This window comes from Macaca mulatta, chromosome 12 (assembly GCF_049350105.2).
Source record: "Macaca mulatta isolate MMU2019108-1 chromosome 12, T2T-MMU8v2.0, whole genome shotgun sequence".
Taxonomy (NCBI): Eukaryota; Metazoa; Chordata; class Mammalia; order Primates; family Cercopithecidae; genus Macaca; species Macaca mulatta.
In genome coordinates this window covers 119630998-119657986 of record NC_133417.1, presented here as the reverse complement: position 1 = coordinate 119657986, position 26989 = coordinate 119630998, and the positions used below count along the sequence as shown (strand labels likewise).

The following is a 26989-nucleotide window of genomic DNA, read 5'->3' as shown; positions in this document are numbered from 1 at the left end:
CTTTCTGTCTGTCCCCATAGGTCCTATTTTTCAACCATTAAATCATCTTATTGTTCTTTCTTGTATCTTTTCCAGTTTCTTCAGTCCCTTTAAAATTCTGAAGTCTTAAATTTGATATCTTTGCATATATTTATGTTAGATGAGTTAGAACTTTAGGAGCGTTATTTCTTCCTGCTAAGTGAGAGAGACGGTCACTATGACAGGTAGATTGGAGAAAGGAGATAAGAAGAAAAAGAGAAGCCAGATGAGCAACTTAATATTCAAGTTATTGGATTTCTATGATCAGAAATAGCAAAACCTGTGTCTGGAAAATGTCACAAAGGTTTTTAATAAGTCCTTTGGAAGATACCAAAACACAAAAAATTATCAGAAACAACCAGAGCTACTTAAAAAATCTTTCAAAAAGATTTTTTTATCTTTTATAAAAGATAAAAGATAACTTTATGCTTATTTTTACTAATTATCCTTCTGTAAAGGAAAAGATTAGTAAGTGAGCTCCAAATTCAGAGCAAAAAATAACAGAGAAAGATGGCCACTGCCAACTCAAGAAAAGGGATAGGAATTTAGCATGAGAGTGAGTGAGCTTATCTTAATTAGGGGCTAGAACCATTTTTCAAGCAATATTATTGACAGAGGGAACATTTGTGGAGTGTGGCCTAGTAAAGAATTATTTTTTCCTTTTTGGTAGTACATGGTCACAAGGCAAAGTGCGCTATTGGCTCTGTTGATGCACTGTCTTGGGTTTATAGCATTGCATTGTCTTCTCTACAGCATCATGTTGATTTGGGGTGATTGGGATATTATAGTTGGTTCAACCTCTCCATTCCATGAGGGACAAAAAGGAAACTATAATGTTGTAAATAAAAGAAGTTTCCCTCTGTAGCAGTTACTGTGAGAGAATAGTTCCACTATAATAAAAACCTTGAATAAAAGCCCTAAACTTTTTATTACTTCAATTTAAGTGCATTGATAATTTTATTTACTATTTCTTGAATTTTATATTTAACTTCAAACCTAAGGTCTTATCTATGTTCAAAACAAAATACCTGGCTTTTACCCTACTCTATATCCTGGGTCATGTACCACAAAATGGGGTGAACTGCTCCATTGGCTCTACAAAAGAGAGGAATGCAGTCACTACAAAAGGATGGTACTGTGTTCTTTCCAATATCCTCCTTTTAAATCAACACGAAATAATAAGGATCACAACAAAGTCAGCTTACAACAGCTTTAATTCCCCAGATGGAAAGCTGCACGATAAACCCACTGCAGCTTTATTTTCACTTTAAGGTGGGATAAAACTATACATCCGCCATGCCCATATTGGAAAGCCACAGGCAGATCTTAGAGGGCTCTTGCATTGAATGGTGTGCAGTAGTGAGATATTTGTATTTTGTGCTAACCCCTCTTCGAAAGCTAATGCAGTGTGGTCTTACCATTTTTGCAGACAGGACAACATTGTTCTGGTTCATAGACTGGGTTGACACACTCAGGAACTGCGCAGTCTGCTACAACACAGTGAACTTCATTGCTGGGCTCACAGCGACACCATTCACATGGAGAGGGCTAGGAACAAATCTAAAATTAGCCCCTTTTCTCCTATAACTTAATGCTTGCACATTCATATGCTGTCAGAAGACAAAACATCAGTGCTTATTATTTTGGCTTTACTGTATTAATTCCATTTACCATGTCTATGATCATTCTCCCCCGGTGAAAGGCAACCTAGATACCCAAGCCACAGTGGATTACAACCTGCACTCGGGATGCTGTGAACAAGTAAAGCACCTGTTTATGACTTTTCCTATATCTTATGTTCCTACTTTCCAGAGAAATATTTGCATAACTAATATGCCATCTCCTGGTTTGTTTTCCAGATGTACTGATTGCTCTGACCTCCTCTGGTAAATAGGCATTCTACTGGAACATGTAAGATAATTTTTGCCATCTGTCATTTTATTCTTCTTGAGAAAGGAGAATTACTGAGAAACAAGAAAATGGTAAGTGGACATCTGTACCCTTTGTGTGAACTCTTTTTCAAGCTAACTTAGACTTCAAATGGCATTTTTCTATGTGAATATTAGAGAAGATTGCATTTAGGAACCAAACATCCAGGTACTGCCTCTTGAAAGATTCAGTGAATACCTTTCATCTTGCCTGCTTGCTTTTATGAATGAACAAATCGACTGGCTTAAAAAGCCACTATGTAAGAGTCAAAGACTCTAAAAATGGAACTAAAAATGATAATTAAGGGAAAAAAATTAAGCATCAGAAAAGAACATTTGTTTTTGCAGTACTTACCAACCGAGAGTGTTTGGAATTTTCTGTTTCCTTTCTAGAAACTGCCTATGGCACAAATAATCTAAAGCAGGGGCCACCCTCTGACTTTCTCATCCTTTGTAAGTTCTATCTCTACTTTTCTCATGGAACAGAAGTTTAAAATTCTGGAATGAAAATTTGGAGGTGTCAGAAGTCATACAATGTCCACACTTTTCAAATCAAGCCATTTGTTCTTAGAAAGTTCTGCCTCCAATCTGATGCCACAGATCCTCACCTGCAAACTGTGCTAATTAAAGCCCTCTTCCCTTGTTTCAGTGACTACTGTCCAAAACCCTTGTCAGCTCTTATTTCTTCCCTGGATCTGACAATCTGTGTAATATCAATGTTGCTTAACTCGGGCAGTCTGTAGGTGTAGATGGCAACCCTTCAACTAATTATTTTAAAAATTCATTTTGTTTTTGCTTTTTGCTTGGAGAATGAAAGCCTAACTTTAAATTACTTTGCTTTCAAATTTAGTATGAACAAAACAATTAGCCATAGGATCTGTGGTAAAGTATTGCTATTTGTTAACATGATCAATACATTTTTGAAGTGTGCAGTTAAAGTCTTTACCATGTGGTGAGTTGTGTTTAAAGATTTCAGAGAAATCTATTGCATTCTCAGGTTGAGATTTTTCTGATGCTTTTCTGCTAAATAATCTCAGCAAATTAAGAAAAAGATTAGAATCTACAGTACATTATTTAATGGAGAAAATTAGCAAATAAGAGATGGAAACTCTTGTTGCTCTTTTGCTCCTTATTTTGCAAACCTCATTGTGATATCTAAGATTCCCAAGCAAATTTGTCAGAATTTTCCCCTTTCCTTGGTTAATTACAAAGAAGTATTTTCACATAGCCTTCTGAAATGCAGCAAAGACTTGGATTGTATTTACTGCCAATATGGGGGAAAAAGGAAGCCACTAGTATAATCCTTTCCCCACAGCTAGCATTGTTTATTCTTTCTGGTTTCCTTCTTGTTGAAGGAAGGGCTGGTTTGTACAACTCTAGTGAACTGATTCAGGGAATAAAAATTCTGAAGAGAATCCTAATTTTCAAATTCAAAATGTTTACTTCAAAATAACTATAGTCTTTAAGAAAGATTTGTTGAATGATTAGATTCCCAACTCTGATGAGGAACATCATTCTAATGTAAACACTGACATTGTGCTAAGCAATTTTCCTATATTTACTCACTTATTTCTTGTAATAATTCTATGAAGCAAGACTTGTTTTTATCTTCATCTCACAGATGAGGAAATTGACTGAGAAAGGTTTAATAGCTTTCCCAGGGCCTATGGTAGTAAGAAGCAAAGGCAGGATTTGAATCCAGTAGCCTAACTGCTATAATGGACTGCCACTTGGTAACAAGAATCACCATTCTGTGTACTGATGCTCTCGCTAAGAAAGAGAAGTCCATTAACTTGGGTGTTTGGTGCATAATGAGATCATTATGGAAACTTAGAGCTTTTTAACTTTCTACAAATGTGAGTTAGAAAACTGTAGTTGCCAAAGTTAGGTGGCCACAAGGGTTGCATTCTTGGGGACCTCAGCATCTTCAAGCTTTGGAGCCCGGTAAGTAGATGTGCAGGCATCTGGAGAAGTGTTAACAGGTAATAATTCAGTAAAGACCAATAAAGCATTGGAAACTGAGAAATATTCTGACGAAGAGCTAAGACCACAAGGCTTAGTGATAAGAGTATATCTGATTCTTTGAAGAGGGTTTGAATAGTGAAAAACATAAATGAGAAAAGTAAAAACATCACATTAATCATTGGTGGCTTCTCACCCTGCCCTGAACTTGGCTTTATTTATGTACTGTACGCCATCCCTTTCTGACTCAGAATCTCTTATACGCATGTGATTTCCTCTTCTGTTTTCATTAAATTGTTTTTACAAATGATCTGTCTCTATTTTAGTGCACTTTTTCTCGTGTCAAGCCTCCATGTGCCCCTCTGATCCCACTGTAAACACTCAATCAAATGTAACCCATCGACCTCACGCTAGAACCCCTTTCCATCCTCTCCAGACGTGCCAAGCCTCTTCCCTTTCATAATCTTACAATTCCGGAACTATTGTTGTCCTCTTGCTCAACTTGACTTTCTCCATTGCCCCTGCCTGCCCCTGCATTTGTAAAAAGATATTGCTTGAACAGGAATAAGTTACTAGGAGTGTGCAGGGTGCTACTTTGACATTAAGTTTAAAAATACTTCCCACTTACAGTATAAAACTCATGGTTCTTTGGATAAATCTTTACATCTTAAGCATTGAGCTGGTTACAGATTTCCTTGTATTGGGTTGTTCCATGTTGAAAACTATAGATTAAACTTGAAAATGTCCCTGTAAAACCAAAGGTTAAAGAATAAAGCTATCCTTAGAGAAACAGAGAATGCCGAAACAAGTACCTGGAAAAATTATTTCTACTAGCATTTTTTAAGAAGAACATGTGAAATTATGACTAGTGCATGGCTTTTGCCAGCTAGAGATTGGTAAGTATGGTGATTGAATTATACCATCCTAAAATTTTATACAAGAAAACTCTTTTTCTAAGAAACCTCACAGAACACTTTATTTCTATGCACTCTTTAGAAAATAAAGTAACATTCACTCACTCACTACTGGTTTTTTTTTTTTTTTTTTTTTTTTTTTTTTACTTTAGCATGCATTTTTATTTGTGAGAAGTGGCATAGCATATTGATTAAAGGCATAAGTTCTTAGGTTAAACTATCTGCTTATAAATCCTCAACCCATCACTTGCTACCTATGTGATATCAGACGAATTACTTACTACTTGCAATCCTCAGTCAATGGCATAATAATAATCATCACTCACCTATGTTGTACAAATGAGAAAATATATGTAATAAGGTTAGCTTAGGATTTTAAATGCAATAATTCATCAGCTAGTACCAGCTTTTTTAGACTGTGAAAAAATTGATAATGCAGAAAGTCATTCATCAAAAGATCGTAACAGAATGGCATATACAAGATAATGATAATAATGCCAATTCAGAGGAATATATGAATAAATTTTGGAGGGATTAAGCAAAAACAAATAGTTACTATGATTAAACTACAAGTACTTTTTTTGACTTATTTAATGAAAATATTTTTATTAGAAAATTCTATTTATCTTTATAAATTATGTATTCTTTCTTGCATCTATATAGTCTATCAATTTTTTAAATTATACTTTAAGTTCTAGGGTACATTTGCACAATGTGCAGGTTTGTTACATATGTATACATTGCCATATTGGTGTGCTGTGCCCATTAACTTGTCATTTACATTAGGTATATCTCCTAATGCTATCCCTCCCCCTGCCCCCACCTCACAACAGGCCCTGGTGTGTGATGTTCCTCTTCCTGTGTCCAAGTGATCTCATTGTTCAGTTCCCACCTATGAGTGAGAACGTATGGTGTTTGTTTTTTTGTCCATGTGATAGTTTGCTAAGAATGATGGTTTCCAGCTTCATTCATGTCCCTACAAAGGACATTAACTCATCCTTTTTTTATGGCTACATTGTATTCCATGGTGTATATGTGCCACATTTTCTTAATCCAGTCTATCACTGATGGACATTTGCGTTGGTTCCAAGTCTTTGCTATTGTGAATAGTGTGACAATAAACATACATGTGCATATGTCTTTATAGCAGCATGATTTATAATCCTTTGCGTATTTACCCAGTAATGGGATGACTGGGTCATATGGTATTTTTAGTTCTAGATCCTTGAGGAATCACCACACTGTCTTCCAGAATGGTTGAACTAGTCTACAGTTCCACCAACGGTGTAAAAATGTTCCTATTTCTCCACATCCTCTCCAGCACCTGTTGTTTCCTGACTTTTTAATGATCACTTTTCTAACTGGTGTGAGATAGTATCTCATTGTGGTTTTGATTTGCATTTCTCTGATGGCTAGTGATGATGAGCATTTTTTCATGTGTCTGTGGGCTGCATAAATGTCTTCTTTTGAAAAGTGCCTGTTCATATCCTTTGCCCACTTTTTGATGGGGTTGTTTTTTTCTTGTAAATTTGTTTGAGCTCTTTGTAGATTCTGGATATTAGCCCTTTGTCAGATGAGTAGATTGCAAACATTTTTTCCCATTCTGTAGGTTGCCTGTTCACTCGGATGGTAGTTTCTTTTGCTGTGCAGAAGCTCTTTAGTTTAATTAGATCCCATTTGTCAATTTTGGCTTTTGTTGTCATTGCTTTTGGTGTTTTAGACATGAAGTCCTTGCCCATGCCGATGTCCTGAATGGTATTGCCTAGATTTTCTTCTAGGGTTTTTATGGTTTTAGGTCTAACATTTAAGTCTTATCATTAGTATCCATGCCTGTCACTCACTACTTTTTCATAAATTTTAGTTGAAATTAGGATTAGAGGTCAAATTTACTTGTTTATACGTATATTTATATATAATATGTATATCAGGTGGCTTGAGCAGTTAATATATCTGTTTTAAATTTGTTATTTCTCCAGCTTAGTGTTTTTAAATAACTAATGTGGAACTCCATTTAAGCAATTTCTGCTATCTCTGAATACAAATATACACATTTATTTTCTTGAGATGGAGTCTTACTCTGTTGCCCATACTGGAGTGCAGTGGCACAGTCTTGGCTCACTTCAACTTCTGCCTCCTGGGTTTAAGTGATTCTCCTGCCTCAGTCTCCCAAGTAGCTGGGATTACAGGTGCACAACACCAGGCCTGGCTAATTTTTGTGTTTAGGAAAGACAGGGTCTCACCATATTGGCCAGGCTGGTATCGAATTCCTGACCTCAAATTATCCACCCACCTCGGCCTCCCAAAGTGCTAGGATTATAGGTATGAGCCACTGTGACTGGTCCTAAATACATACCTTGTATGGCAATTCCAAATGCTGTCCCAGCTGGCCCGAGATTATAAAGGGATTTCCTGCTACATACAGTAAAGATAATAGGGCAAAAGGAGACTATTTCATAAATATTGGTTTAGGTGACTAAAATCAAAATTGTTATTAGAAACCTCAGATAAAGAGTAATTGTGAATGGTGAGATTGGTCACTATAAATCACTAAGGAAAAATCAAAGAATGAAAAGCAATGAACCCATTTTCTTTTCCTGAAGTCTCATCATGTAGGTGTCAACTCAAATGCCACCTCTCCAGGGAGGTCTTCCCTGATGACTCAGGTCATCCAGCCCCTTCATCTTCTCTGTCCAACATGTCAACCATTCAGAGCTCTCATCAGTCTGTGAAATTTATCTTATTGATTTGTTTACATTTTTTGGTAAATTGCTCCTGTCCTCATAGATTCTAATCTTCTTATATACTGTTCATTGTTGTATTCTCAGCACCTAGAAGACATCTTAGCACGATAGATACCCAACAAATATTTGTTAACTAAAATGCATAATCATGTATGTATAATCTATGTTTTCTTATTTGCTAAACCATATCTCTGGGCGGCTTCATCTGTGTTCATTATGCGTGTAAATGACTTTGAGTCAATGAGATGTTTGTGTCTTATTTAAATATTATAAAGGGCACTTTGGGGAAAACGGTTTTTGACTGTGAGTCATGAAATAACTATTTGGGTTCCAACATTATGGCAATGCACATAAACTCACCATCTAAAGGTAATTTTAAATTCATAATATTCATCATGCAGATCACAGGTAAGTCAATCTTCAAGCACTCCATTGACTAGGCTATCTAGCAGTAGATGATTACCAACTTTTATTGCATTAGAAAATACTGTGCTAACTAAATTTGGACAAGAATATATGCAGAGGAATTGCTAAAGGATCTGAGAAAAAGATAGTCTCATTTTATAATGTGTATCAATTTTAATGGTTTCTTATTAAGCACAACAATTTAGCATATTAGAAAATCGTTTTTGAGAAAAAGTCCTGATTTTAAACATGTCAATTTTCCAAAAGGATGGGATAGAGTACAAAGCTCAACAGCACACATTTTGAATATTCTGAGAAACAACACTCGATTCTTAGAAAGCTCCTTGTGAATACTGTTGAAAGCTGAAGGGATGGATACACAAATAGATGGGATATATTCTAAGAGCCAAGTTTATACTTACTAACCCTATAAATGGGTTTCCTTCTGATCAAGTGAGAAGAGGCTTCAGAGACCAAGGGGTACTTCATTTCTTTCATAATAAGCGAAAATGATCAAAGAAAATACATCTTTGTTTACTTTTCAAAAAACCCCCATTAAGCAACTATTTAAAATCTAATCTTTTCCACAAAGGAAAAAACACAGCTTTTAGAAGCACTCTTCTTTTAGAGATAATTTATGCCATAAATTTTTATCACTTTAAGGAACAAATCTCATTACTTTCAAACCGTATGAAAATTTAGAAGACTCTGTTTCAAAGTTGCTGATGCCTCTCAGGAATGTCACTGTTCACTTCATTAAAATATACATTAAATTACAAACTGCAAAAGTATTTAGCATCCCCTGCCACTCTTGTAGCCAGTAATTTGCATGCAACAGATGTCACCTAATAATCAACTGATCCAATGGGTTTTAACCAAAATTCACAATCATCTAAAAGATGACCCATAGCATCACTGATTAAAATGCTCCTCAGCGTTCCTGGTCTAATGAGATTGTGATGACCTCTTCAGCGATCCGCTCTATTGATTGGAGCATATTTGGAACACTGAGGTTGTAACTCATCAAATTATGGACATCAAGCTGAAACTTCTTTAAGAATTTTAATACCGAGGAAGCAAATAATAATAAAAAAAGATGCACAGAGTTTTTAAAAATAACCATCTCAGTTACTCAGCAAATGTATATCGTGGTATTATTATCTGCATTATGAGTTAAGTAGTAGCTGTTCTGGCTTTTTCTGGTGGAGTTCGTATTTTGATAATACATTGTGGAATATATTATTTTCAGTGTGTCTATTAAAAAATATTTCTTTTGTGTTGAAAACATAAGCATTTTAGTGAAATGACTGCAGAGTGCATGTAGCTTTGCCCATGTAGATATAATAAACTAGGTAGGTAACAAACTACAATTCAGAAATATATCTAATTAAAAAAATATTCAATATATTCATTAAATATACATTGTATACAAAGTAGTATATATAAGGTATACCGAGATGAACTATGTATCTCTCCTACTCCAATAAATGAAATCTAAAAGAAGAGTTGAAATATTTTTAAAAACAAATTTTGATGTTTTTGAAAGACAAATACCTTTTCTGTAAGAATAACTGATGGTACTGTTACAGTAGAAAACCTAACCACTGGATTTAATCTTTCTATTTTTATTCGCATGCACTCTGAGCTAAAGTAAAATATAAGAAGATTGGAAAACATTGATGAAGTACCCAATTGTAATTATTAATTATCAAGTAAAAAAAAGTTTACTCATTCTTGAAATTTTGTCATTGTTGCTACACAACATTTTATCAATGTTCTATTTTTTTTTTCCCCTAAAACTATTTTCTTTCTGGCCAAGCATGGTGGCTCACGCTTGTAATTCCAGCACTTTGGGAGGCTGAGGTGGGTAGATCACCCGAGGTCAGGAGTTCGAGACCAGCCTGGCCAACATGGTGAAACCTCACCTGTACTAAAAATACAAAAATTAGCTAGGCATGGTGGCAGGTGACTGTAGTCCCAGCTACTCAGGAGGCTGAGGCAGTAGAATTGCTTGAACCCAGGAGGCAGAGGTTGCAGTGAGCCAAGACTGCACCATTGCACTCCAGCCTGGACAACACAGTGAGACTCTGTTTCAAAAGAAAAATAATACTAAATAATAAAATAATTTTTTTCCAAAATAAAGTTTTAAAAAGATACTTTAGTATATATTTAAAGGCAGGTAACCCATAGTTTTATTCTGCCTATACCAACAAACTGATGGTGTGAAGAACCAATATTTTTCCTCAACAGTTTCAAGGAGTCTCATGACAATAAAATGCAGCTTCTTCCGAAATATGAAGAAAACATATAAATGTAAATTTTAAAAAATGTAGGTAAGGAGAAGGTAAGCAACAATATCTCTTTATTTGCAATCAAAGAATTTTTTTTTAAAGTAGGTACAGTATACTTATCAAGGAAATACCAAGGTATATTTAAGAGAGGAAAAAGATAATTTAGCTGCCTTTATGATCATCAAAGGAGGGCCCAAACATATAGGCAAAAACTTGAGGATTTAATATAAAATCAAGGTTTTGATGATCACACATATACTTCTGAAATACTCTGGAAAAGCAGCAGTCCTTAGTCCTTCACTGACAAGCTGGATTGACAGTTGGCTTTGGTACAAAAAGCATTCTTGACAATGCAACTGAGTACTGTCATCAGAACCCATGTATTTTCCTGCTGAAGGTGCTACATTTATCACCCATTTATGCAGCAGGAAAAAAGTGAGTAACTGTATAACTTCAAAACTTTTCTCTTGATACTGGAAAGGAGAGATTTTTGATATCAGACAAAGAATCAGTCACCTACAACAGCAATAAAACAAGGTCACATATGGTTGGGGAAGAGTACATCACTTTGAGAATTCTACAGCCTGAAAGAATCATAGGAGATGAATACGACCTGGCCTATTCTTCAGAAAACACTGAAAGGAAGTGATAACAGAAAAGAGAAAGAGCCATAACAGCCTGTTAAAAGTGTGTGGATGACAGTGAATTCAAGGCCTTTTAGGGTCTAAGGGATGGGAGTTATCGCCCTGGAACAACCCAACCTATTTGTATTGGAAGTGCGCATCAGATTATTTCTCAGGAACTCCCCCCCCTTTTTTTTTTGCCACTGTCTCTGTGCAAAGATTTTCTAAAAATTGGAATTTTTTCTTCATTTACTATTTGCTGATGTCATACTTTGACAGGTTATGAAGAAAGAGTAATTAAAATATAATAATAAGTGCTTTATAACTGCTGGTATTGAAATATATTTCTAATTTTTAAAGTCCAAACAGTAATTTCCTACTGAATTTGATAGTTCATTATTTGATGCTTAGTTCATAGCTTACCTCACTCCACAAAAATATATTGAGATGGCTTATAGGCAGTAACATGAAAGCACATTTTAATTTAAAAAATCTTGACTGAGTACTTTCTTGATAAACCTCTCTGCTTTAGTGTATAACTTTGGGACAAGGTATGGCAGAAGCAGGGATGATTTTGTAACTATGTATAAAAATTGTTAGTGCTATCACCCAGTGGAACTTGCTATATGATAACGTGAAATAAGCACATTTGTAGCTGAAATCCTGGCATGAAATGCTACTTGCTGTTCTACCTTGGACAGGTTACTTAAACCTCTTGAGCCTGGGTTTTTCATTTGCAAGATGGAGTTAATTTAATATTAAGAGTATTCTAGTTTTCTCATTGCATTGTTTTGAGACTAAATGATATAATACGTGAAAGCGCATGTAAATGATGCGGCATTGATTACATGACTATGATTGCCATCATAGCTTTCAACTTCAACAGAGTTTCCTTCCCCACTCTGTCCATTTGCAATGGCTGTGTATTCCTCAAGGGAGCTTATTAGTTATAACTTATTTTTATTATGGCATAATGATATTCATTATGAATTATTTGAAATGTTGAATTTGTAAAAGATACAGTCAGCCCTTCATATCCATGGGTTTCATATGCATGGATTCAACCCACTGTGAATCAAAAATACTGTATTGGAGAGGAAATGGATGGTTGTCTGTACTAAACATTTACAGACTATTTTTCTTACCATTATTACTAAACAATACAGTATAACAAACTATCACATAGCATTTATGTTGTATTTGAAATTATAAGTAATCTAGAAATAAAGTGTGTGGGAGCATGTGCATAGGCTATATGCAAATACTAATCCATTTTATGTAAGAAATTTGTATCTTACAGTTTTACAGAGTATTTGCAGATTTTGGTATTGGAGAGGATTTGGAGCCAATCCTCTGCGGATACCTAGGGACAATTGTACATCTTTCAGAGTTTTGAAAGCAATCTGTGTTACATCTCTAAAACACAGCAATGTTTGCACTCAAATTGAGGTTCGATTGAGAATGGCATTGGACAGTATTTTTAGATAGTTAATTAGATTCTTATTTACAGAGATGAAACTTCAATCTTTAATCAGAATCTTGCCAAAAACAGATTTTTAACAGGGTAACTTTAGCTCACAGTTTTTGGAGTCTTGATTTAAGTATCTTTTAGTTTCAATGTGAATGTCCTAGAGTCTCATTAACAAAAGAAAAATTCTCTGATTCTCCTTTTTGTCTCTAATGAAGCTTTCTACATCTCAGCAGTCAAAGGTTTGCAATTTTAGCAGGATTTTATTTTTAATGTTGGGGGAAAATTAAAGTTACACTGAACAATTTTATTTTTTTCTCTGTCATATTTAGGAGAGAGCAATAAAGCTAACATGCAGTGAAAGTAAGTGAAGTATTAGAGAGCTGTGGCTCTTCTCTCACTATAAAACATGAGTTCATTTGGTAATCATCATGAGTTTTTACAATGGCAGAAGTCTGCATTTCTAAGACTGCAAGAATCATTAACAAGTTTTGTATTTTCTTTTTTAAAAATTTGTATTTCACTGATTTAGAATTGTGTTTTTAATCTCTAAATTGGCAAAAATAATCCTGGCCAATCCTCACTGCATTCAGAATGCAGTTTGTTTTTTAAATGGATAGGAATGTGCCTTGGAAGCATACTTCTTTTGACAGTGGGAGCTTTTTAAAATGAAACCAATCAAGCCCTATAAATCTGGAGCAGGAAAAGAATTTTCCTTATGTTAGCAATGTGCCACATTTCTGTGAAAAAGAGGGGACTAAACATGAAATAGACTTATAATTGAACACCTTCAACATTACAGGAAATATATACACCCAAAATGAAAACTACAGTATCTCTACCACATTACTTGCATAATGTTCATAGTGAATTAATCAAAGCTGATAAGATATGAGAGAAAACACCAGAGTTAGAGTTAGAAGACCTTTCTTGATCTGTCAAGTTTGATATCTCCATTTATAAGACAAAGACAAAAGCACAAATTTCTCTGAATCTCAGTTTTCTCATTTGTGAAATGGGAGTGAAAATATTTTAGGATTCAATAATTTAATAAGGAAATGCATGTGCAACATACTTAATGAAATTGCCAACTATTATTGGTATTTGTTTCAGGCACAAATCTAGTTTTGTTGCTTCTTTGATCTAAGCCCTTTGGTGACTGTACTCAGTTCAGACTTTGACCCAAGCTCCTTAGCCTAGCATTCATGCTGTGAACTGGTCCCATGCTCCCGCCTCACTCTTATTTCTCTCTAACTCTCTATACTCTATGCTCTTGTCACTCAGGTTGACACCGTTTCTCTAAGCTTTGCCTTTATGTTTGCAAACTTTCCAATTTTGTCTAAACTACTTTTAATGCATTGAAACCCCCACTCTTAGCTATCTTCCTTTAGTTCTTAAGACTGAATTACTTTTTTTTTTTTTTTTCTGAGAGAAAGTCTTGCTCTGTCAACCAGGCTGGAGTGCAATGGCTGGAACTCGGCTCACTGAAACTTCCGCCTCAGGGGTTCAAGTGATTCTCCTACCTCAGCCTGCCAAGTAGCTGGGACTATAGGCACCCACTATCATGCTGGGCTAATCTTTGTGTTTTCAGTAGAGACGGGGTTTCACCATGTTGGCCAGGCTGGTCTTGAACTCCTGACCTCAGGTGATCTGCTTGCCTCAGCCTCCCAAAGTGCTGGTTTTACAGGGGTGAGCCACCGTGCCCAGTCTGAATTCTTTCTTCATCTGAGTTCCTAGAGCAGTCATCACAAACCACTTGTCATCAGTGGCACCTGCATTTTTCCTTTAGATAGACTAGGAGCACCTTGAGGGTCAGATTTCTGTCTTCCGTATTTTGGTACAGCCCACAAGATCTACCGCTTCTCTATATGAAAGGGATATTTATTTAATGGGATCAAACTATGGATTGTCTATGTAAGCTGATTTTAAAAATGTAATAATGGACTGAGTACCTAAGTAAGCAGAAATAATGTATACATGTTTTCACTTAATATAATCCTGAGTATATCTATTATATTAAAGACAACTTTTTGACTTATCAAAAGAGAACACATGGGATATAAAAAAGATAAAAAGTTAATCTTTATCTGTTTTATTTGAGAATTTTCAGAAAATGGAAAATTATTAAGTTATAACACATCAGTGCAAAAAGCAAAGCTATACTTTTCTGAGTCAGGAATGCAGAGAAATAGGACTTAACATGCCTGCTGTTAAGTATGTATACATTTAAAATAGGCACATCTACAGACTTTTTGAAATTTACTTGTGTGAAAAGAGATCCCTGAGACCACGCACTGCCGAAAGAGAACTGATAACCACCAGTACCCAAATGACTGTAACCTTCAAGAGTGCAAGTTAGAAGGATTTGGTGACAGCACAGTTTGAGAGAAGTAGAAAGGGAAGAATATCTGATTATAGATTAGGCAAGGATCAGCAAACCTTTTCTATAGAAGGTCAAATAGTAAATATTTTAGATTTTGTGGGTCATACAGTGCCTGGAACATTCTAAAAACAACCATAGACAATATGTGGTGAATTAGCATGGTTGTGTTTTAATAAAGCTTTATTAATAAAGTAGATTGTGAACTGGATCTGGCTCATGGAGCATAGTGTGTTGACCCTTGTCTTAGATAATCCATTATTTGTAATTGATATTACCACTATTTTTTAAAAAGCCATTTTCAACTAACTTGTTTTTTGTAACACAAATTAATAAATTTCCATAAATAATCACATTAAATACAATTTTGGGAACTAAAAAAAAAATACTAAAAGATAAGCTGAGAAAAAAATAGATTTTCATCATTAACTGCCCATAAAAATCAAATAAAGGAATTAGCCTATCTTGAATCATTAGCAAAATGTTTCTTAAACTGTGTTTCATTGAACTTTTGTGAACCTTAAGATGTTAATAAATGTTCTGAGAAAAAAAAGTGTTCTACTGTCACATAAATTTGTGAAATTCTGGATTAAATATAGTTTAGTATTAATAGTAATAGTAAAAATGTCAGGTAGTTTTTATAAATCACGTGGTGTATGCCAAGTACTGTCTACTATGATCTCTCTTTTATAGATGTGTACATGGAGACATAAGGAGGTAAAGTAGTATGTCCTAGGTCCTACTTTCCAATATGCTCGAGTAGTCTCAGTATACTAACGTGTACTGCTCATTTCCAAGAGAGGTTAAAGGATGTATCATTTCTCAAATTTATTTGACCATGAAAAATAATTGAAATCCTTATGAAGAATCACACAAGATTCTAGCATTCCTTAGAAAACAGTCTAGAAAAGGCTGAATTAAAGCAGTGATTCCCAAATCCTGCTGAGAATTATAATAATCTCAGAACCTTTAGAATGACATAGATTTAAATGATTTAAATTGGAATTTGAGATGGAAAGGTGAAGGAATCTGAATTTTTGCAACATTCCTTCCTTAGATGATATTGATCATCAGTCAGTTTAGAGATTTTTGTTGTTGTTGTTCTAATGCCACAGAATTAGAGATTTCTGCATATGCCATCTATTTTGCACACTCCATTCCTGCCATCTAGTGAGAGGTGAGAGTTTGCTAAGTGAAAAAAAAAATGGGTCTTCATTTTCTAAAACCATCAAAATACATGAGTAAGTACAGCTAATTTTGCTCCTTTGTTACGTCCAAGTATAAAGTAGTCTCAGTGAAAATAAATAGATAATGTTTAATGTAATATATTTTAATTTTATTTTGGCTTATATTATTTGGTTTAATTACATAATTTCTCTGTTTTAGACAATGGGCCCCATTTTTATTACAGCCTTTGGAAACTTAGGCTAGTTTCACAAATTGTACTCAGTCTGTATCAAAGACTGATTTCTGATGTGCCAATATTTTATTGTTCTTGTCTACTTGTAACTCTGTGTTGTCATGGTGATAGGTCTTCATATCACATTTCTATAGACAATTGGCTGAGATAAATCATTGCATCCAACATATTTATTGGAAAACAAGATTCAATGCACTGGCATTTTTCTGTTAAACCTGAAGGTAGTAAAATGTAGAAAAAAGATCACAGAAAAGTGATATATTAATATTGCCTTTGCAAATAATGAGCTGTGCCATTACAGTGTTATCACTAAGTTTCTGTTAGTCTTTCTTTTATCACCTCTAAAATAACGGAGTTAGATAAAATAATTTCAAAGTGCTATTTCACATCTAATATTCTATGGTCAGCGCTCAAAAGTAGAAAGGACCTAGACTATAAAAAAGAAACTATAATGCCTGCCTTTTTACAAACAGAAAAATTTATATAAACGCAGGTACTAGAAATAAAATCCCAAACCAAGATGTAACAATGGTAGTGAAAGGCAAATACTAAAACAAAAATTACTTCAAAATCCCAACCCAATAATGTTTAATTAAAAAAAAGCCTTTTGGCAGTGGTAATTGTTATAAATTGATATGTAATACTATAATCTTCAAATCTTCAATACTACTTATTCTTCATAAGACATATATGGTCTCATTATTGTATCAATTCTATAGATAGAATAAAAGTATATCAAGTTTTGTTCATGGTTATGTGACATAACGGGAAAATTAAGAGTTGTGTTCAGTGCATGTTTATACACTGCAGACAACTTTATACAGCCATAGAATAATGTCATCTGAAAACTTTTTCAGGAACTAAATGATCTTTCTTGTCACTTTAGTACTTTATTCACTCTTTCCATGATGTCATTAAATCTTTGCAAAGATGGCTTTATTGTGATATGCTCTACAGCAGGCTAGAGGCAAGGAAATCAACAATGAAAGTGTGTTAGACTGAAATTACTGATGCTAATCAGTAGTGATGATAAAACCCAAAGTATAGACTCTAAAATAAGCCAGTTCCCCATTAATAATGCCTATTGTTTGAGAAAGCAAAGACATTGATCACTTCAATTCTCCTCTTAGTTATTTATTTCAAACGCTTCCCTAAAAGACAACTAAAAAATACACCGATAGGTTTTTCTTGTGCTGTCCTTCATAAAACACACTGCCTGATGTATAAATCAAGATGCAGCATAACAAAACAAAGTGAAGATATGTTCATGGTGATTAAGAAGTAGGAACAAAAGATTTCAATAATCTTAAAATAAGATTTTCTTAAAGGAAGAACACTCTTGCTCCCTCCAGTTTAACACACACACACACACACACACACACACACACCCAAATTAATGCGTGTATGGAGCAATTAAAATCTAGATTATATAGATTATAAATTAATCTGCAAAATTTGCCAAAGATATATACGCCTGTGTTATGAAATAAGATGTAGGAAATAGAAAAAAAATTATGCTTGTTCATATCACCCTATTAACCAATTCTGTCTTTTGTGAGGAAAAACAATTAAAAATAGGCATTTTTTTTTAACATATCCAAAACCTTGTACAGTTGGAGTTAAAATTTGGAAGAGAGACTACCAGGTCATTCTTTTTTCCAGCTTCATCTTCTCTCAATATTGGTGAGTCAGTAAGGAATGGGCAATCATATCTGTAAACTACTGATGACTGACCTCAAGTCTGGGGAAGTCACTAATAGTGACAAGCTCTGCAAATCTTAGATGTGGCTGCAAATCAACGCTGATCTCCCAACGTGCACAGGGCGCAGAAGCCCAGTCACAAATCTCGGTAGTCATGCTTGTCACACAGTTATCACCATTAACAGCGGCATCTTCCAATATGAAGGACAGCAATAAATATTGGTAAGTGAGTATGAAAAACTGCTCCTATGTATAACTAGTGAAAGGGCTAGCTGACCATCAATTCTCTTAAAATGTAAAGTAAGAGACTGTAATTCTGACTGTAAATGAGCTAATGCACTCCTTTGGGAATTAATTTGGAAGCCATTTATTCTTATAATTCTACTCTATTTTAGAAAGTACTTAATATGAAAAGGATAACACTCAATTATCAATGGAATTTTTAAAAAAATTATTTTTAAAATTTGATTTTTTTCCTGTCATGTACTTCTGTGAGTGCAAAAAACTTTGTGTACTTTTGTAAGTGCACAAAGTGTTCAATGAACATTATAAATTTTTAAAATGAAATTGACTTCTAATCTCTGAAATGAAATCACTCAGAGTATAAAAATTAACTAAAGGTTCCCCAGTTACTTACAAAGATGGGAATCCCCCTTTGAGACTATCCACTTTGAACCCACTCATTCTGCATGCTGAGGCTGAGCCTCAGATAAGCAACAGTAAGGTCTCAATCACTGTTATTTTGTAGCAACTTGAAAGGGGAAGGCATTCCTTTTAACTCACTCAAAGCCATTTTAATGTTAAAAGCCACAACATGCTCTGCAAAACAGAAACTGCATTTTGCAGAGCCAATAATTATGGAATTAATCTTCTCAACCTCTTTACAAAGATCCCCAATTATCTTTGCCGCATAAAATCATGATGCTTTCTAGTTCTTTCTTGGGATAATATCTTAAAAATGCCACTGGTGACTCTACTACCCATTTGTTGAGAAGTGAAAACTCTTTTGTATAAAATTCTTTAAAAACTGCACCTATATTCTCATAATCCACTGATTTCTCTGTTATTAAAATGAATACAGGCTTCATACTTCAAAAATATGCTTTTTCTACTCCATTGCCTTGTGTAAACATCTGACTTAGTTCCTGTGCTTTTCATAGACAGAAATGGTAGGTGGGTAAGTGGGTAGAGGGAAGTGAATTGTGCTGTGCGAAGTGTTACCTACCTGTTAGTCCCCTCAACTGAGATATCTCTACAGGCTCTGGTTTTCCCTGTTCTTTCATAAATCTGGTCCTCAGCTCCTAGAACATGTTGCCTTCCATTTTCTTCTCCATATTAAAAAAACAACTAGACATCAAATGACTCTTCCAAACCTGAATTCCAAAATTCTTCCCACTCAAACGTTTTCACAGATTTAATTTCACAATATTGGACATTAATGATGTAGCACCTATTGATGAGAAAGTTGAAAATTTTATCTCTGTGTGAATATACCCATTAAAGGGCAAATCAATTCTAAATCCATATTGGCATCAACATTTTTTATGAGTGTAATGATTTGGAAAACTAATCCCACTGTTTAATTTTCTTTTTTCTTTTTTTTCTTTTTGAAACGGAGTCTCCTTCTCTTGCCGAGGCTGGAGTGCAGTGGCGTAATCTCTGCTCACTGCAGCCTCTGCCTCCCGGGTTCAAGCAATTCTCCTGCCTCAGCCTCCCGAGTAGCTGAGACTACAGGTGCCTGCCAACATGCCCGGCTAATTTTTGTATTTTTAGTAGAGGCAGGGTTTCACCATGTTGGCCAGGCTGGTCGCCTTTTAGTCTCTTGAGATTTAAATATTAAGTATAAAATTCAGGGCAAAGACTTGGTGTCATGAAAACATGCTCATTTTTATAAAAGCAATAACAAACCCATAAGATGTTCGACTTCAAAAAATATTCACACTGCACCTTTCAAATATACAATTCAGAGACCTGGTTCACTGTCTTTAGCCCATAGTGGGAAAAACACAAAGGTCAGTGTCAGCAGGGAAGAGCTGGTCTTGGGTAAATCCAAATCCTAAATTAGGGACACTGGGAATTGACTGCAGAAAATCACTTTAAAATAAAACAAGCTATGCAAAAGCTGAGAGATTTCTTTCAGCTGCATGTAGTATAACCTTCACTGTATGACCTATAACTAAATCAGTACAAGTTCTAAAGTATAAGGAAATAGTCAAAAAGGCTAATTCTAGCAGAATCAGAGTTATAAAAATACTGAGCAAAATAAATTCTTCCTTTGAGAAACTCAGCATAAGATAGTTAAGCCTACATTTCCAATGAACTTTTTCTGGTAAAAACTGCTATTATAATTTATTATTGATATGCTTTATTTCTCAAAAAGTAGGTTCCAGTGTCATATCGCCCGGGTGCACATAAAAGAAAGATGAGAGAATCTACTATACAGTGACCTTTATCTTAATACAATATTACCAGAACACCGGAGAATTTAGAGTTTTCAAAAAGAGTAGAGAGAAATTCATTTTCAAAGCTTCCATCCGTAAATGAAATAAAAACCCCACAACCTTTATAAATGACATTAGTTTTCCTATCAGGTGACACATGTGGATCAATTTACATTTGAATTTGGTGATCAGAAAATATTGAAATGTGACCTATGATTTGCAACTGCACCGGGTGAGACAATACAGCTAAAACACTGGGTAGTCATTGTGATGCTGGGATGGAGACAGAATCCAAGACAACCCTTGGTGAGGAAGGGGTCAAGCGAGGAAGAAAGTAAAGGCAGAATGAAAATAGGCACTCTTATCATAAGAGAACAATGTGTGCCATTTTAACTGCCCAAAGAGTATTTTTCATCTCAACTTTCAGTGCTGCTTTAATTAAAATGAAGAGATCAACACATAAACAGAAACTAAATCATTCTAAAGAAATTCTAAGTTCTTTATCCTGTAAGTTCGATTACAATTTGACCTGGTATGCTACTCATCAAAAAATGTATTGAATGACTGTTACGTAGCTCATATGGTGTTGGGAATAGAAGGGAAAAGAAAAAAGAAAACAGTGTCCCTAGCCTCAAAGGGTTCAATGACTAATGGAAGAGACAAGTGGTTTCACATGATATTATTTCACATTATATTTCATATGATTTAATATTATTGCAGTGTGATATATTACATTATTGCTGTGGGATAGAACAGTAGAAGTGGTGAGGAGCTTAGATTCTGCAGCCAAGCTGCCTGGCTTGGAGTCCTACTTTTTCCTCTTTCCAGCTGTATGGTCTTGGACAAGTTACTTACACTCTGCTGCTTCAGTTTTCTTATCTGTAAAACAGTGCTAATAAAAGTATAATTCTCACAGTGTTATTGTAAAATGTGTTATAATATACATAAAGCTCTTCACAGTATCAGACAACAGCTACTGTTCTTGTAATGATGGTGTGTACAGCAGGCCGTGGGAACATATGGAAGGAGTGATACAGTGTGGCAGATAAGAGGTAGGACAGACAGAGAGGGGTTTCCAGTTGAGGTGAGATTTAAATGGAGCCTCGAAGTGGTCCAGTAGGATTTAAACAGGGAGCAACATTGAAAAAGTGTTCCACACTGTGGAACAGCAGTGCAAACATACAGGGAAGAAAAGTCACCAAGAGTTTGAGGGATTTGGAGAGGTTGATGAGTAGAATCTAGGCTACAGTAGGGAAATTAGATTTTACCCTGAAAACTGTCCTGAATGTCTTTGTCCTTATGCACCTCATTCTCTTTTTTTCTGCAACAGACTTCCTTCCTCCACTATTGATTTCCCTTTACTTCTATTCAATTCTGTGCTTGGATATAGGACATTCGTTTTTATTTATGTATAACTAGGTCATCTATGTGCAGAACAATCTGCACTTTATATCCTGTTATTCTTCAGATGAATCTAAATATTTTGGCCCAGCATTCAAGGCCCTTCCATCCACTGTCCACTGACACATATCTGAAGTTACCTCTTACTAGGATAGCATTTTAGTCATAGCTAGCTTCCAATTATACCCATCTCCCTCCTCTTTGCACATTGTATTCATCCCAGTCTCTGAATTTGCTCCAGCAGTTCCTCCTTGGAGTTTCTGTCTCCCCAGATCAATTTCAAGTACTTCTGGAAGAACAGGCAACTCTACAAGGTGTATAGGGTGAGCATCCTGAAGACAAGTCTCTTGCTTAACCTAGCCTCATACTATGTTGATAAGCTTCTGACATCACAATCTCTTGGGAGTTACATTGGGATTTTATAATCATATACTTAACTTTTTACCTGCTTTTTCCCCTTCTCTCTCCACATCGATCATGTCTTTCTTGTGAGCAGAGATTTTGGTTTCTAGATATCCTACTTTAAAATGTAAGTATGTCTATAGTATCTTATCTACCGAACAGTCTGATAAATGCTTGTTGGATGAATATATTAAATGTAAAATCTCATAACACAACCTCTCTAATTAACATATCAACATTATTATATGAAAGTTTTATGCATCTTTAATAATTAATGACTTGTTCCTTGCTAGCTGAGTTGGAAGAGAATCAAGGTGACAGATTATGGCTAATATTTACTTAGAGTTATATGGTTCATATGGATAAGTAGAGCATTTTAAAAAGGTATTAGAATTCTTCATTTGAAAGTCTTTTAAAGTTAAACTTTCATTATAAAATGTAGGCAAAGCCATAGAGGAATTTAGAATTTAGAGTAAATCCCTGGATATTAGAGTTAAGAAGGAGGGGACAACCATTTATTTAATACCTATTTTGTACCCGTCATCACAAGGTTAGTGACTTTAGAGAAATTATATGTTATTAAGATTTTCCAACCTCTCCTTTCAAGGGAAGTGATTATTACAATGGCTATTTTATAGTCAATACCACTGTGGATCAAAAAGTTTAAGAACTCCATTCAAAAATTTATATCCAAGTGATGAATTCGGGATTCGAATCCAGGTCTATCTGACCTTAGTGACAAAGTGCTTTGAGAGATCATATAGTATTGTTAGAATAGCAGCATTTAGAATTAAGGTAAATAACTTGACAGTTTTGGATACGTAATTTATCCAAAACTGGTCTCAGTTTCTCATTCTTGTACATTTGCCCTATATAGTCTCTAAAGCTCTTTATGACTCAAATTTCTTGTTAAAAAAAGTGATATCTATTATTTAAAAAATCACATCAAAAATTTTATGACACAAAAAGCAAGGTGAAAAAGCTGTGCATATTAATGGATCATACATTAGGAAAGAAGTAGTAGGGATTAATTAGATTATAGTAGGGTTATAACTAGAAGGGGTACAGAAATTATTAACTTTTTCTTTAAATATCTCTATATTGTTTGACATGGTAACATAGCTATACCTTTGTAGTGAAATCTAATAAATAGAGGGAAAACTATAGCATTTTAATAGTTAATTAGACAATCTTTTTTCTTCATTAAATATGGATTACCAAATTATATAAATCTCAGAAACTTATATTTTTATTTGTGCTAGTTATGAAATGCTGTTCCTACAATACCTTTTTGTATTCTACTCTAGATATAAACGCATGTTAGAAAAGGGTGATATGACTATAGAACCATGTCTAGAATCAAATGTGTTGAGTACTTCTACTTACTTCCATTAAGATGAAATTAAAAATAGGTAATGTCAAAGTATATACAATATTTTAGAGATATACAACCATTAATAAATGTACTATACTCTCAACTATTATTTGGTGTCAACAATGATACTTTTACTAGACTCTCATGTTTTTACTTAATTTTGTGCAATAAAATAATACACGATAGACAAAAGTTAAGAATAACACATCTAAGAAAGTCGAATGTCATAATTAAAATTTCCCTTTTGTCCTAAGGAACTCTTTTCTATGACTGGGTATTCTTGGGTAAATCAGAACTGGCTTGAACACATAACCTGGTTCATTCCTGGTTAATAATGAATCAAATACAATTAACTATGAATACACAGATTACGCTAATGATGATCAGTTGAGACCTTTTTCTACATACTGATTTCTGGCACCATTTGACTCTTGTGGTGAGAGAAGTTGGGTCAGTGTTAGTAATGGAAATGTCTTCTCTCATACATAAACACCCACACTGAAAACTAGCTATATCTACTTTTACCTCTAAGGTTCTGAGCACTTGTCACAGAACTTGGTTAGATGAAATGGGAACATTTTGTATAAAGTCACCAGTATGACAGACACTCCAGGCACAAACTGCCATTACACTTAAGGTGGACATTTTTCATGTATTCATACCTTCAGAGTTCAGATCACGCTTGTAGGATACCCCAATTAAAACTACCCATTGGAGAAAAGAAAGTCCAATAAGGGATAAAAATGAACTCTAAGCTACTTTGAAAATATGACACAAGCATAAAAGAAAAACTAAAAAATACCATGTAGGCTGAAAAAAATTACAGTCTTTTTTACTACTCTTTACTTGGATTGTGATAAAAATTCAGTTCTCTGTGGAATCCTGTAAGCAAAAAATCCAGCGAGCAGAGAACAGAACGGGAATCTTGCTTGACAATAAGTAGGCCCAACGCATTTTCTTGATATGAGGACCACAGCTAAGAAGTGTATCTCTGCAGCTTTTCCACACAATAAACAAATAATTCTAGACTATATTGTTAAATGACTTCAAATATAGGCTAATAAGCAACACACACACACAACTGACACAATTTAAAAATTAATTTAGGAGACACACTATACACAAAATTGTTCCCCTCAGAAAACATTTTTGTAATAGCAGAGAAGAAATGTTTAAGGGCAAAAATAAAAGGTGTTAGGTATGCCCCAGATACTTCTGGGAAACAAACAAAGGTTATTGTGAAACTTAATATGATCAGCAAATCAATTGGCCATTTGTTGACCATGGTGCTACTTATGGTAATTAGAATCAAATTGCTGTAATTTAAAGGGAAATTTAAAAGTACATTTTTCCAACTCTGAATTTAATGTAGCAATATACTAAGTACGTGGTATGAAAAGTTGATATTCAATAAGTATGGAGGGTAACGCATACCTTAAATTCCTCCAAGATTTTGTAATTTTTCCCGTGATATTCACAGAAGTTTTTTACTTCTTTGCACTCAGGACAGCATCCATTGTGTTCCACTTTAGTACACTTTGGGTGAATTTTAGGGCATTCTGGTTGGTCGCAAACAGGTCCATCTAGAGCACAGACACATGGACAGTTGGAATGCCCGGGGAAAAATCGTTCTCCCAACTTGTATACAAAGCCGCTGTCATCGACACACCCTTTCCCTCGATAGTCATCAAAGATCAGATTGTCATTACTGGAGATCTGGTCACCTTCATCAGCAGGATAGTCTTCATGACTGATAGCAGCAGAGGTGACCAATCCAGGGATGACCAACAGAAGTATGCAAGCTTCATGAATATGAAGAGCCATCCCCCTCTTCAAAGACTTCTGGATGTACTCCTAATATTAAATACACTCAGCTCCTTCCATGGGAATACAAGAGGGGTAGGCTGAAAATAAATATTTAAAAAGAATAATTTGACATATATAAAATGAAGATAGATTCATTTAAGCCCATGCTCTTAAACTGTTTGGGATCAATTTAAAGATACTAAGGCCTCAAATAGACTAAGTTGATGCAACTATCTATGCCATGTTGTGAGGTTTGGAGAGTTGATACTTTGCATTAAAATTTGTCCTTTTGGATTATTTTATATACGAACCTTCAGCTTGAATATTCCTTCTGAATTTCAAAGGTCTGGCTTTGTCTAAATTGCAAAGAAATGGTTTTACTGAGCCCCAAAAGGTGATTACAAGGAATCACTTATAAATAGCTCAAGAATATTTGAACTCACATTTTCTATTATTCTTTAAACTGGACTAGTCAGTGATGGAACATATGTTATAATTATCTGTGTCAACTCAAGAGATTAGTGCGAAAAAATCTAATTCTAAAGGAAAGAGAATAAACCAACAGTTGAATATAAATTATATTTAGGATGGAGCTGCTATAAAGGATTTCCTACTTATTTATGCCTATAATTAAAGAACAACAGTGGTATCCACATCAGTTACCTGTTTCAGTGAACATGAATCTGGATTTTTGAAATATAGTTGATAACAACAAAACTATCCCATGGTGGTTAAGAAAATTTGAAATAATAAATAATACAAGAGAATTCCATGTGCTTAAAATAATTTGTTAAAAACAAATTTATTTGTATTATTGTCCACATTATTTTACACAGGAAGTAAGCTCCTAGTGGGCAGGAAAGATCTATCTATAAATTTATTTCACAGTAACTTGAATCTAGTATATATGTAATTTGTTTAAATTAAATATTTCAATATAATATAAATACAGTTTATGAGATCTTGAAAAGATAACTCTTGAAATGTCAGAAATAATTGCATGTATGCAATCTGCACAAAGATGCCAGTGTAAAATTGTTTATGGAAGTTGCTTAAAACAGTAATTAAGTGTTAACCATTCATAGAAAATATGCCTTACTAATTTTGTGACACTGACTCTTGTAAACTCCACTTAGTATTGGTGCTTGATGTGAAGTGTTGGGAGTGGGCTCTTATTTAAATATTTAGAATAACTAACTCACACAGAGGCTTTGGGGAAACTGTGAGTTTAGGGAGTAATAAATAAGAAAAAGTATTGTCAAATAGCTCATTTGTTTATTTAAATGCTATTGGCTTAATGCCAATATCACTAAAATTGTATATAGGACATTTTCAGGTCAGCTATAAATGTTATACATTTGTTTATTTTCAGATTATATTAAGAGCAATGATAAATCATCTCTTTTCAGTCTAACCTATACAGATGATAACTTAAGATAAAGATGACATTAGGAAACTTCATAAACTATTATATTTGCATTTTAAGGTAGATATGCAAATTCTATAATAGTAAAATGGAAGGTAGTATGCCCTCTTTCCAGAGAAAGCTGATATTAGAATTCCTCTGATATCCTCTGATATTAGAATTCCCTTTGGGGTAATAAAGCTGATGATTTCTTATAAAATATGTCAAAAATAATGAGTCATGACAGAACAAGAAAATGCAAACCTATAATTCTACTTGAGAATCTGGAAGCTCCCTTTGACAAAGCA

At 34.5% G+C, this 26989-nt stretch overlaps 1 protein-coding gene across 1 annotated transcript; it reads right to left on the bottom strand.

The window, feature by feature from the left end:
• Positions 1–666: 666 nt before the first annotated feature.
• On the bottom strand, positions 667–25374 carry VWC2L (von Willebrand factor C domain containing 2 like). The gene is made up of 2 exons (XM_077956656.1): positions 24905–25374; positions 667–1566 (listed from the first exon to the last, which is right to left on the bottom strand). The coding sequence occupies exons 1-2, from the start codon at positions 25292–25294 to the stop codon at positions 1417–1419; spliced, it is 540 nt and encodes a 179-aa protein (XP_077812782.1). The 5' UTR covers positions 25295–25374; the 3' UTR covers positions 667–1416.
• Between the last annotated feature and the right edge of the window lie 1615 nt (positions 25375–26989).